The sequence below is a fragment of the Topomyia yanbarensis genome, chromosome 3 (genome assembly GCF_030247195.1).
Source record: "Topomyia yanbarensis strain Yona2022 chromosome 3, ASM3024719v1, whole genome shotgun sequence".
NCBI lineage: Eukaryota > Metazoa > Arthropoda > Insecta > Diptera > Culicidae > Topomyia > Topomyia yanbarensis.
This window is the reverse complement of record NC_080672.1, coordinates 356048116-356061953: the sequence shown is the minus strand read 5'-3', so window position 1 is coordinate 356061953 and position 13838 is coordinate 356048116. Positions and strand designations below refer to the sequence as shown.

General features: G+C 31.4%; 1 protein-coding gene across 6 annotated transcripts in view; it reads left to right on the top strand.

The window, feature by feature from the left end:
- The window catches only part of LOC131689859 (uncharacterized), a 51286-nt gene that overhangs the window by 36985 nt on the left and 463 nt on the right, over window positions 1-13838 (top strand). The window contains exons 2-5 of one of the 6 annotated variants that reach the window (XM_058975201.1): window positions 12090-12249; window positions 12316-12395; window positions 12459-12612; window positions 12685-12941. In XM_058975201.1, the coding sequence (XP_058831184.1) occupies window positions 12123-12249; window positions 12316-12395; window positions 12459-12612; window positions 12685-12794 (471 nt within the window). In that variant the 5' untranslated portion in view covers window positions 12090-12122 and the 3' untranslated portion in view covers window positions 12795-12941. Of the gene's footprint in view, window positions 1-1385; window positions 1586-1644; window positions 1719-1788; window positions 1937-1998; window positions 2200-11280; window positions 11427-11506; window positions 11584-11642; window positions 11791-11850; window positions 12061-12089; window positions 12250-12315; window positions 12396-12458; window positions 12613-12684; window positions 12942-13523; window positions 13670-13749; window positions 13824-13838 lie in introns of those variants that run through there. The other 5 variants (XM_058975200.1, XM_058975202.1, XM_058975199.1 and 2 more) reach the window with 5 other exon arrangements.

The window sequence follows — 13838 nt, the reverse complement described above, 5'->3', positions numbered from 1 at the left end:
TATGAAAGAACGATTTCAAAGTTTGTTATATTCAAATAGCACATTTTTAGAAAGGTATTGATGAGTACTAATAGCTTCTGAAAATATTTCTTAGATATCGTGCATTGCTTTCGTGAAAAATTGAAAAAAACATGATTTTTGCGTTAGGGGACAACGCAAAAATGGTCAATTTTTGCTCCACTTTTATCCGACAATCCATTCACTCAAAAAATCTGCGTCCAAAGATGAAATCTTTGTACAATATGTATACAATAATTGGAATTTAAGATTACTTCAAATTAATTTTATTACGATCATACCGGTGTGGTACAGGAAAATATATTCAATTATTAAAAACGAGTCTTAAATGTATTACTGGTTTTTATTGACGAGCGTCATAAAATTCTTTTAAAAAAAATTCTATATATCTATGATTTGGGAGCTTTAAACCTATACCAACATATTTCAGAACAATTTTTACTTATATTAGCAGATTTATTTTCATGAGGTAAGCGATACAAGTGCGTGGAATGTGTCATCAATGAGTAGTATTTCATCCATCCATTTATCTGGAAGTTAAACATTAAATGGAGTATTTCTGGTACTCATATTGGGTACTTTGGGTTAATGTACCCAGTCCAAAAAAGGGAAACAAATCGAACGTCGATAATTATTGGGGGATCCCGTAACTCAGTTCCGAATCAATCGAGCTGATTCTTTAGAATTTTTTTTCGTTCACTACAAGTACTGCATGGCAGACCAACACGATTTTATGCGTAAATAATCGACAACGACCAATCTGCGTATGTAGTTGACGGATTCCCCGATAGATTATACACCAAACTACACAAGCTCGGTTTTAATGGACAACTACGTATAAACTTCGTTATTTTCTCGATAAAAACCACCAGAATTAAGGGCTGTCTTTCTGTATAATTCCATTAAACGATTAAATATTGCTTTCCACAAGGAAGCCATTTCGGCCCAACACTATTTCTCCTGTATTTTAAGAACGTGAAAAAAGTGTAATTTCTGTACATCCTATGTTTCACCGTCTTATTAAATCGTTCTGAGGTCCATTAACTCAATAATCCTAGAATCCAGGACGCCCCAAATTCAAAAGTCCAAGAGTTCAAGATTGTAAGATTCCAAAAGTTATATAATCCAAATGAACGAAATTAAGAGTAGACTAATTCAAGAGATCCGAAAGTTAATAGATTTAAAAATTAGGGTTAAAAAATTCACCCTCTTGGTTTTCTCGCCACTTGCAAACCAGTTCTCGACGCACTAATCGCTAGCTTGTCCTTCTATGCCTGCGCTTGACCACGTCTATCTTCTTTCCTATTCTATTCGCTTACAACTTCTAAACGAAATCCCAAGCTCTGACTTCTCGCTTCACTCCCTAGGTTTCCTGTTGTATGAGTGGCAATGTTCCGTCATCACACTGCTCGTTTCGGTAGCTGTGCCAGCGAAGTCCACCGTACGCTGTGCTACTTCTTTGCCGGAGTAAACATTTTCATTGTGATCGATCTGCTGGCCGACTTCACTTCGAACGGATTTCTCGATAAATTTCACGATGATGATTCTGCCGATGCGCGCTCACCAAGTAAGTTGTGGTCGAAGTTAGCCAACCTGCATGCTAAAAAATGCTTGATTTGTTGGTAGATTTACTGATACCGCTGGGACCAGGTCTAGCCAACGTTTGCTTAGCTGTGCTGCTGATTGTTGGAGTGTACACGGTAAGGTAGACCTGTGGATGATTTTTGATCGTTGTGAAGTTTAACAAGGTTTTTTGTTTAATCACTACAGCGACGTCCTGGGCTCATCCGGATATTCAAAGTGTTCATCGTTGCCCAAATGGTCGTACTTATTTTTGCAATAGTGTTTGCATTCCAATTCCTGTGGGTGCGTGACGATAGCTACCTTCCTGTCATAGCTATTTTCGCGATAGCTGCAGGTAAAACAACCGATTTCATCACTTTTGGAACATTCATTTTACTCTCCGATATTATATTTCAGTTCTGTTCGGAATCGAAGGTTGGATTGCCGGAGATTACCATAAGATATTGTTGGAAGAGATTCAACGCGAAAACTCCGCCGCGTCCCTGCAAGCTTAGATTGTCCCAGACAGTATTTAATATCATATCCGTTTTTTCTTTTCAATGAGTTATAAAATCGAATGATCTTAAATAAAACTAGCCTTGCCGCTACTTGATTTTATCGATGGTTGACATATAGAGCCTCAATACATTAACTTACTCCTTACCCAGTACATTAACTATTCGGGGAAATACCAGGTGAACAAATAAATGAACTCTTAAACTTTTCGACTTCTGGAATCAAAGAGACTTGATAGGTAATGGGATTGTTGTTCTTTTACATTTAGGTTTGGACTCTTAGATTGTTTGACTTTTGGGTTGTTGGATTCTTGGATTTTAGAACTGTTTTACTATTGGATACTTTGTATCTCTGAAGTCTAAGCTTGAGTTTTTGACTACTTAAAATCTCCAAAGACTTGATAATATAAAAGATGAAGTCCATTAGCCTCTCGACAAGATTTACTGTGTCTAAAATATGAGGTGAAAATCTTCATCGAGAACCCAAATGTTCAAGTCGAAAGTGAAAAAAAATCTTCGGCTTGTTTCTTGGAACGGAGATTCGACCTTCAACGGCAACTCCATATGGCTCACCAATCTCATCGTAGCCAAAGACGTGACACTTGCTTCGAAAAATTTAGAAGCACACCAGGAGACACCCGAATGGTGGAATGGTCTTCCAAAATATCTATGTTTTCATTAACAATCGATATTTCTCCGATATCGACTTCACGAAAACTGAACGTCGTTTCGGACCAAGATGTGCAAGATTCGCGCAAGACTGCCCAACATAACCGGTTTAAGGCAAAGCAGCGTGGCAGCGAATCCATCCAACAACAGTCACAGAAACCTTCGGTACTACAAGAGATAATCAGCGTGATTGCTACTTCGATGGGGCGTGCCAAAAACAGATGAAAAAACCAGTCTACGAGCCGAATGCATGCAGCGGCTACATATCAGAACAGAGAATGACATGATGAACTGTCAGTGTGTGGATAGTAAATAAGACGAACAGGCGTTCGTGAAGGAAGAAGAAATCTTTGCCAAGAACGAGGTGCACCGGTTCTACATATCGATGAATAACAGAGGCAACGCCGGTATTCATCGTGATCATCAACTGGGATGGTAATGTGTTAACAGATCTTAAAGAAGAAACCGTAAGTCAGTAGTAGCACTTTGAGTTGCTATTGTACGAGCAAACGAGTAGAGAAAGCAAAAATAGAATTGGGATTGATGGACAAGATGAGGATTCACCCACGAAAAACGAAGTTCGAGACACCATTCGAGAGCTGAAAAACGGTGGCGTTGTTGGATATATCTAATCTAGGAGGATCTTGTAAAAGTCGACAGTGAATGGCAGTACGAAGTAACCTGCTGCAGGGTCGATGTGTTCTGGGTAAAAGAAGATATGCCTCCGGATTGGTTGGATGGCCTTATGTACTCAGTTTACAAGAAAGGCCACAATCTCCAGCGGTATAGTGACCCTCAATACCACCTATAAGCTTGGAGAACCTTATAAGCGGTATTGAGGGTCATTGTGAGAGTCCGTGTTCTGTTAAGCAGAGTGTATCCGTTACCTGAATCCTATGTCATCAAATACCGAATCGGGTTTCGATAGGAACGGTAAATGACGGACCAGGTATTTATTCTGTAACAAATGCTGGATAAATCTCGGGATTACAACTGAGGACTCAGCACCTGTTCTTGTAAACCAAAGCAGCGTACGATTCAGTGTAACGAAACGAACTTTTGCAGACGGTAGTTGGATTGAAGCCCTTCCAAACTTTCAACAAAGTACTCGAAGTAGCGATATGAAGATCTGATGTGGAAAAAATTGGAACCATCTTCACGAGATCTTACATGGCTATGCGGACGACATACCAATAGCAACAATCGGACTGACTATAAACTCTAACAATACAATGTACATAGTTTCTGGTAGAGCACGAGACAGTCTAAACGGTGTTGTCTGCAAAAATCCCGTAGTCTGCATATGCGTACAAAACTTGCTTTGTACAAATCGCTGATGCTCTCCGTTGCTTTGTACGGTCATGAGACATGGACGTTGAGGACGTGCCTTAAGAATGCTGAATTTTTGTACGGATTGACCGACGAACTGTTTTACTTTTGGGTTCTTGACCTCTTTCATCTTTGAATTTTGGCATTCGAACTCTTAAATTCGAAACCTTTCTACTTACAGTCTTTGGCTATTGAATTTTGGTTTCAAAACTCAGCATTTCTTGATCTCTTGCCAATTGTCAATTCACTATTGAAGCATTGAACTTTTCGGTACGTGGATTCATAGACTCTTGAACCCGTACACAATTACTCTTAATCTCTTGAATTTTTGGATTCGTGACCCCGTGACGCTTATTCAGTTCTGGTATCCAAGGTATTTTGCACTGTTGAACTCGTTGTTTTATCGGCTCTCGAGCTTTGATCTCTTGGACTGGACACCTGGACTGTTGTAACTTTGAAACTCTGGTACTTGTGAACTCTTCGAGACTTGAAATCGTGGACTCGTGGACTCGCAGTCTCTTGAACTTTTGGATTCATTCTTGGACTTTTACACATAAAAAGCGTAAAAATGAAAAAGCCTTCAAAAATACACAAAAACGTGAAAAATCGTTACAAAAAGGTAAACAACGGTAAAGGTATAAGAAACTTAAAAAGCGTCAAAAAGTAAAACACACATAAAACGAAAATCGGCACACGATGTAAAATATACATATAATGTAAAAAACGAACAAACAGTGAAAGATGTAAAATTGTTAATAAAGTTAGGAACATTAAAATCGTTCAAAATGTAACAATAGGAGAACGTAAAACGTAAAAAACGTACAAATCGTATATAACATGAAAAGCCTAAAGAACGTAAAATACGCAAAAATACTGAAAAATGTTAAAAAACCTATTAAGCGAAATAAATACTATAAACCTATTAAATATAATAATCGTAATGAACGTAATAAACGTAATAAACGTAATAAATGTAATAAACATAATAAACGTAATAAACATAATAAACGAAATAAACGTAATCAACGTTAAAAACGTAATCATCTAAATAAACGTGTCAACCGAAATAACCGCAAGAAACGTATTAAACGCAATAAGCGTAATAAACTCAATAAACGTAATAAACGTAAAAAAACATAAAAAACGTAAAAAACGTAAAAAACGTAAAAAACGTAAAAAACGTAAAAAACGTAAAAAACGTAAAAAACGTAATAAACGTAATGAACGTAATAAACGTAATAAACGTAATAAACGTAATAAACGTAATCAGCTAAATAAACGTATTAACCATAATAACCGTAATAACCGTAATAAACGTAATAAACGAAATAAACGCAATAAACGTAGAAAACTTAAAAAACGTAAAAAACGTAAAAAACGCGAAAAACGTAAAAAACGTAAAAAACGTAAAAAAGTAAAAAAACGTAAAAGCGTAAAAAACGTGAAAAACGTAAAAAATGTCAAAAATGTCAAAAACGCAAAAACGCAAAAAAAGTAAAAAATGTCAAAAACGCGAAAAATGTTAAAAACACACAAAAAGGCCAAAAACGTAAAAAAACGCAAAAAGCATAAAAAATATAGAAAACGTAAAACACGTAAAAAATATCAAGAACGCCAAAAACGTAAAAAACGTAAAAAACACAAAAAACGTAAAAAACGTAAAAAACGTAAAAAACGTAAAAAACGTAAAAACGTAAAAACGTAAAAACGTAAAAACGTAAAAACGTAAAAACGTAAAAACGTAAAAACGTAAAAACGTAAAAACGTAAAAACGTAAAAACGTAAAAACGTAAAAACGTAAAAACGTAAAAACGTAAAAACGTAAAAACGTAAAAACGTAAAAACGTAAAAACGTAAAAACGTAAAAACGTAAAAACGTAAAAACGTAAAAACGTAAAAACGTAAAAACGTAAAAACGTAAAAACGTAAAAACGTAAAAACGTAAAAACGTAAAAACGTAAAAACGTAAAAACGTAAAAACGTAAAAACGTAAAAACGTAAAAACGTAAAAACGTAAAAACGTAAAAACGTAAAAACGTAAAAACGTAAAAACGTAAAAAATGTAAAAAACGTAAAAAACATAAAAAATGTCAAAAACGTAAAAAATGTCAAAAACGTAAAAAATGCCAAAAATTCAAAAAACGCCAAAACGTAAAAAATGTCAAAAACGTAAAAAACGTTTACATAAAGAACGTAAAAATGTCAAAAGCGCAAAAACGCCAAGAACCCCAAAAACGCAAAAAACGTAACAAACGTTAAAAACATTAAAAACTTTAAAAACGTTAAAAACATTAAAAACGTTAAAAACGTTAAAAATGTTAAAAACGTTAAAAACGTTAAAAACGTTAAAAACGTTAAAAACGTTAAAAACGTTAAAAACGTTAAAAACGTTAAAAACGTTAAAAACGTTAAAAACGTTAAAAACGTTAAAAACGTTAAAAACGTTAAAAACGTTAAAAACGTTAAAAACGTTAAAAACGTTAAAAACGTTAAAAACGTTAAAAACGTTAAAAACGTTAAAAACGTTAAAAACGTTAAAAACGTTAAAAACGTTAAAAACGTTAAAAACGTTAAAAACGTTAAAAACGTTAAAAACGTTAAAAACGTTAAAAACGTTAAAAACGTTAAAAACGTTAAAAACGTTAAAAACGTTAAAAACGTTAAAAACGTTAAAAACGTTAAAAACGTTAAAAACGTTAAAAACGTTAAAAACGTTAAAAACGTTAAAAACGTTAAAAACGTTAAAAACGTTAAAAACGTTAAAAACGTTAAAAACGTTAAAAACGTTAAAAACGTTAAAAACGTTAAAAACGTTAAAAGAATTAAAAACGTTAAAAACGTTAAAAGCGATAAAAACGTAAAACACGTAAAAAACGTAAAAAACTTAAAGAAAGTAAAAAAAATAAACAACGTAATAAACGTAAAGAACGTAAAAAACGTGAAAAACGTAAAAAAAACGCAAAAAAAACTTCAAAAACTTCAAAAGTTTCAAAAACTTCAAAAACTTCAAAAACTTCAAAAACTTCAAAAACTTCAAAAACTTCAAAAACTTCAAAAACTTCAAAAACTTCAAAAACTTCAAAAACTTCAAAAACTTCAAAAACTTCAAAAACTTCAAAAACTTCAAAAACTTCAAAAACTTCAAAAACTTCAAAAACTTCAAAAACTTCAAAAACTTCAAAAACTTCAAAAACTTCAAAAACTTCAAAAACTTCAAAAACTTCAAAAACTTCAAAAACTTCAAAAACTTCAAAAACTTCAAAAACTTCAAAAACTTCAAAAACTTCAAAAACTTCAAAAACTTCAAAAACTTCAAAAACTTCAAAAACTTCAAAAACTTCAAAAACTTCAAAAACTTCAAAAACTTCAAAAACTTCAAAAACTTCAAAAACTTCAAAAACTTCAAAAACTTCAAAAACTTTAAAAACTAAAAACTAAAAACTTCAAAAACTTTAAAAACTAAAAACTTTAAAAACTTTAAAAACTTCAAAAACTTCAAAAACTTCAAAAACTTCAAAAACTTCAAAAACTTCAAAAACTTCAAAAACTTCAAAAACTTCAAAAACTTCAAAAACTTCAAAAACTTCAAAAACTTCAAAAACTTCAAAAACTTCAAAAACTTCAAAAACTTCAAAAACTTCAAAAACTTCAAAAACTTCAAAAACTTCAAAAACTTCAAAAACTTCAAAAACTTCAAAAACTTCAAAAACTTCAAAAACTTCAAAAACTTCAAAAACTTCAAAAACTTCAAAAACTTCAAAAACTTCAAAAACTTCAAAAACTTCAAAAACTTCAAAAACTTCAAAAACTTCAAAAACTTTAAAAACTTTAAAAACTTTAAAAACTTTAAAAACTTTAAAAACTTTAAAAACTTTAAAAACTTTAAAAACTTTAAAAACTTTAAAAACTTTAAAAACTTTAAAAACTTTAAAAACTTTAAAAACTTTAAAAACTTTAAAAACTTTAAAAACTTTAAAAACTTTAAAAACTTTAAAAACTTTAAAAACTTTAAAAACTTTAAAAACTTCAAAAACTTTAAAAACTTTAAAAACTAAAAACTTTAAAAACTTTAAAAACTTTAAAAACTTTAAAAACTTTAAAAACTTTAAAAACTTTAAAAACTTTAAAAACTTTAAAAACTTTAAAAACTTTAAAAACTTTAAAAACTTTAAAAACTTTAAAAACTTTAAAAACTTTAAAAACTTTAAAAACTTTAAAAACTTTAAAAACTTTAAAAACTTTAAAAACTTTAAAAACTTTAAAAACTTTAAAAACTTTAAAAACTTTAAAAACTTTAAAAACTTTAAAAACTTTAAAAACTTTAAAAACTTTAAAAACTTTAAAAACTTTAAAAACTTTAAAAACTTTAAAAACTTTAAAAACTTTAAAAACTTTAAAAACTTTAAAAACTTTAAAAACTTTAAAAACTTTAAAAACTTTAAAAACTTTAAAAACTTTAAAAACTTTAAAAACTTTAAAAACTTTAAAAACTTTAAAAACTTTAAAAACTTTAAAAACTTTAAAAACTTTAAAAACTTTAAAAACTTTAAAAACTTTAAAAACTTTAAAAACTTTAAAAACTTTAAAAACTTTAAAAACTTTAAAAACTTTAAAAACTTTAAAAACTTTAAAAACTTTAAAAACTTTAAAAACTTTAAAAACTTTAAAAACTTTAAAAACTTTAAAAACTTTAAAAACTTTAAAAACTTTAAAAACTTTAAAAACTTTAAAAACTTTAAAAACTTTAAAAACTTTAAAAACTTTAAAAACTTTAAAAACTTTAAAAACTTTAAAAACTTTAAAAACTTTAAAAACTTTAAAAACTTTAAAAACTTTAAAAACTTTAAAAACTTTAAAAACTTTAAAAACTTTAAAAACTTTAAAAGCTTTAAAAACTTCAAAAACTTCAAAAACTTCAAAAACTTCAAAAACTTCAAAAACTTCAAAAACTTCAAAAACTTCAAAAACTTCAAAAACTTCAAAAACTTCAAAAACTTCAAAAACTTCAAAAACTTCAAAAACTTCAAAAACTTCAAAAACTTCAAAAACTTATAAAACTTATAAAACTTCAAAAACTTCAAAAACTTCAAAAACTTCAAAAACTTCAAAAACTTCAAAAACTTCAAAAACTTCAAAAACTTCAAAAACTTCAAAAACTTCAAAAACTTCAAAAACTTCAAAAACTTCAAAAACTTCAAAAACTTCAAAAACTTCAAAAACTTCAAAAACTTCAAAAACTTCAAAAACTTCAAAAACTTCAAAAACTTCAAAAACTTCAAAAACTTCAAAAACTTCAAAAACTTCAAAAACTTCAAAAACTTCAAAAACTTCAAAAATTTCAAAAACTTCAAAAACTTCAAAAACTTCAAAAACTTCAAAAACTTCAAAAACTTCAAAAACTTCAAAAACTTCAAAAACTTCAAAAACTTCAAAAACTTCAAAAACTTCAAAAACTTCAAAAACTTCAAAAACTTCAAAAACTTCAAAAACTTCAAAAACTTCCAAAATTTCTAAAACTTCCAAAAATTCTAAAACTTCCAAAACTTCAAAAACTAAAAAAAATTAAAAAACTTAAAAACTTAAAAAAGTTAAAAAACAAAAAAAACGTAAAAGACATAAAAAAATAAAAAACGCAAAAAACGTAAAAAAAACGTAAAAAACGTAAAAACCTAAAAAACGTAAAAAACGTAAAAAACGTAAAAAACGAAAAAAAAACGCAAAAAAAACGCAAAAAACGTAAAACGTAAACAACGTATTTAACGTTTATACGTTTAAACGTAAAAACGTGAAAACGTTAAAACGTAAAAAAGTACAAAAGATAAAATACGTAAAGAACAAAAAACCCTAAAAACGCAAAAAAAAAATGAGAAACGTCAAAAACGCAAAGAATGAAAAAAAGGTTTTTAAAGTTCGAGCGAATCCTATACATTTCATTCGTAAGAAATGTAAAACGTACAAAAAGCAAAAACATTAATATGCGAGAAAAAAGGTTAAAAACTAAGAAAACGTAAATAAATGTAAGAAAACGTAACATATGTCAAAGCGCAAAAATAGAAAACATAAAAGGTAAAAAACCTCAATACAACCTAATAAATGTCCAAACCGTGATAAAACGAAAATAACGCATAAATAGTAAAAATGTAAAAAAAAACATAAAAAATAAATAGGCGTCAAAAACATAAAAATTGTCAAAATAACGTAAGACATAAATTTTGTAAAAACGTCGGAGCCCGATCAAAATGACATAACAAGAATAACAGAGCACAACTTTTGTAACAAATTGTGTTATAAATTAGATCTCGTTAGTAGTTAAAATAACAGAAATTTATAGCAAGTAACAATGCGAGATATAGTAGTGAAATATTTCTGTTATGTGTTTCTGATCGGGAATCGTAAAAAAACGTAAAAAAACGTTGAAAGCACTAAAACATAGCAAAAGTAAAAAATTCACAAACTTTAAAAAACGTAAAAACACCAAAGCTTTACGTTACGTTAAAAATGCTAAATTTTGAAAAAAAACCTATTAAACATACAAAATGTAAAAAAACGTAAAAAAAATATGTCAAAAAGCAAAAAAAGCACACAACATAAAATGTAAAAACCTGTAATGTAAATGCTGAACGCACAAAACAAAGGAACGAAAATAAAGTAAAAACGGATAGGAAAGGATGAAACGTAAATAAACGTAAAATACGTCAAAAAGCAAGAAAAAACTACAATAAGGTAAAAACCATCAAAATACAAGAAACGTCAAAACGGAAAAAGGCGTCAACACGCTAGAACCATAAAAAACATACTTAAAACTGGAAAACGTCAAAATACTAAAAAATCGAAAAATACATTGAAAACTTAAAAATGTAAAGGTCGTTAAGAACGTAACAAATACACGTAAAATGTGTCTATGCAAAAACTTAAAAAATGTTGAAATCGTCGAAAACATTAACCAATAACATCGGAGCCTGTCGAAAAATATCATGGGCAACAATTAACCGCGAACATTCGAACGCATCCATCGATCGTGAGTTATCTATGGGTCAATCTTCAATAAAAACATTATATTTTGTTTTTCCATACTTACACTTCTATTGAATCTCTATGATCGGCTGTACATTTCACTTACACTCCCGCAACCATCCAAGCTCAAATCCGTTCCAACCATTAACGCGTTTCATTCGTCTGTTGACAGCGGTTGCTTGAGGAGCTCACCTCACCCACCGGATGCCATGTTATCCCACAAACTGTACAAAGTGTTGTGCTATATGGTAGCTATCTTGAACATTTTGCTAGTGCTGGAAATCATTATCGATGTAGTTGTTCCTGCTCGATCACGAGGTACGCCAAGTTAGCCCCCGAATTGTGCTAGAGTTGAAACTTAACAGAGCTTATATCTTTTTCGCATGAATCACACACAGTCGCAGCTGATATGATCCTATCGCCTTGCATGGCTAACATCGTCCTGGCGGTGCTACTCATCGCCGGTGTGTCGAAGGTGAGAGCAGCCCTTTTCAAAGTTTTGCCCCTGAACTAACGAATTTAACGATTTTTCAGCGCATGCCATCGTTCATCAAAGTGTTTCGTATCTTCATGTTCGTCCAGATGGCATTTTTGCTGCTGATCGCTATCTACCTCTACCGGTTGGTGGTGTACGGTGGTGAAGAATTTCGTACTCCTGCTAAAGCCGCCCTAATGCTGATTGGTTAGATATTCAAGTTGTCTAGACACGCGGAATATTTGAATTGCTTATTTTTATTCACAGGTCTTTTCGCTCTGGAAGCTGCTATTGCTTCCGGTGGACTCAAAGCGGTTTTGAGTGAACCACGTCCTCTACCAGAAGGAACAGTTCTGTTCCAACCACTAGCTTAAAATGTATCATAAAATCGTAGTCGTACCAAAAAATATTCTTTACCAATGACTGATAATAAACCATAACCAGATCTGAACTCTAAACTATTAATTTTGTTTGAAAGCATGTACTTATCTAGTGTTCCAACAAAGTTGATCGAAACAGGTACTCAATCTTCTCAACAGATGGTCTACCCGGCAGCAATGTTCTCCAATAAGAACTACAAAATATTGACCTACTTCTTTGGCTGTATACACATTTTCCTAATTTTGGTCATTTTGAGCCAGGCAGCCGTTCCAATCGTAACTGATTGTAAGTGATGTTAGCCCTTTTTTTTGATTTGGAAGAATTCATCCCGTTTGTGTTTGTTTTCCACAGGGATAGCAGCAGTTTCCGTTCTTACGCCATGTGCCTTGAATATTGTATTCACCCTGTTTTGGATGATCGGAGCCGGATTGGTAATTTTAGTCGTTAGTGTTTGTAGAAGGTTTATCGTTGCTTGAAATTACTTTCTTTCCCAGAGACGACCAAGCATGATCACCATTTTCAAAACCTTCTGCTATGGACAAATGACCGTGCTGGCAGCTCTGGTCGTTTGGTTGATAGTGCAGTGTTTTCTCGAGGGCGGTCAATTCCATATTTACATCATGATTTTCATCGTGCTCTCTTTGTTCGGTACAGTCACAAATTTAAATTGTATATTGAGCTTTAGATTTATCCATTATTTTTTTGTTTCACATCTCACAGTTTTCTCTATGATAGAAGTTTTCGTGGCGACTGGAACGCATAACGCGGTGCTACAGGAACTCATGGGATCTCGTATGAGGGCCGTCGAAATGACTGAGTGGAACAATTGATGGGCGGTGATGTTAGCCCTTTCGTGATTGTGACTATCGAAGTGCCGCATTTATTCAATCTAAGCTTTATTATACTGAGCATGCACAATCAAACGCAGAAGGAAAAATATAGCTTTAATTACTGTGCTTCTTAGATGTCAAACAATATATTTTTTAGATTGAACGTGATTTGTTTTTCTTTGTTAACTAATATCACAGCTAGCTAAGGTTAGAACGGTTATATTCCAATTCAGTCGCGAAGTGTCAGTCGTACACTCATTTTATAACAGTATGTCCATTTGAATGCTTTTTATGATATAACTAATGTTTCCAAATTTTTATCTGTTCCGAAATTTTCGTTTCTAAATCTAGCGTGCGGCGAATTCTACTACTCAGAAACTACGAGCTCGATTCTGATTGGTTTTTTTATGTGACAGCATTCGTCTCTTCCACATTTCAGTGCCTTTTTAACACTTTCAAAATGAGGATACTTTCAACAATATTGATAACCATTTCTTTGCCTGATTTGATTCCAAAGTGATTTGCTGAAAAAACAAGAAAAATATTCAACCCCCTTTACTTGGTTCATGACTATTAAGTTAAATTTGCTGGGAAAGTTCTTAATTGATTTGAGGGCGAAACGTCAAAATTACTTTAAAGATATCAAAGCTTTCAACTCGACGCGCCCTTTCCATCGAATCCTGATAAATCATCACTTTCATTACTAACAACTCCCTCATTCGATATCAGTGACTACTTGCAGGGCTCACCTCACTCACCGACCGCTATGTGTTCACATAAAACGTACAAAGTATTGTGCTATCTTGTGGCAGCCATCAACATTGGGCTGGTATTTAAAATAATGTTCGATGATTTCATTCCTACTACGAAGAAAGGTACGTGAAGTTAGTTCGTTGTCCCTTATGCTGATATCTAAAACATAGGTTATTTTTTATTTTTTCTCTATTCAATGCAGTAGCGGAAATGATTCTCCCTCCGTGCATCGCGAACATCATTCTAGCTGTGCTGCTTATCTTCGGAGTAGCGGAGGTAAAGTAAACTGTT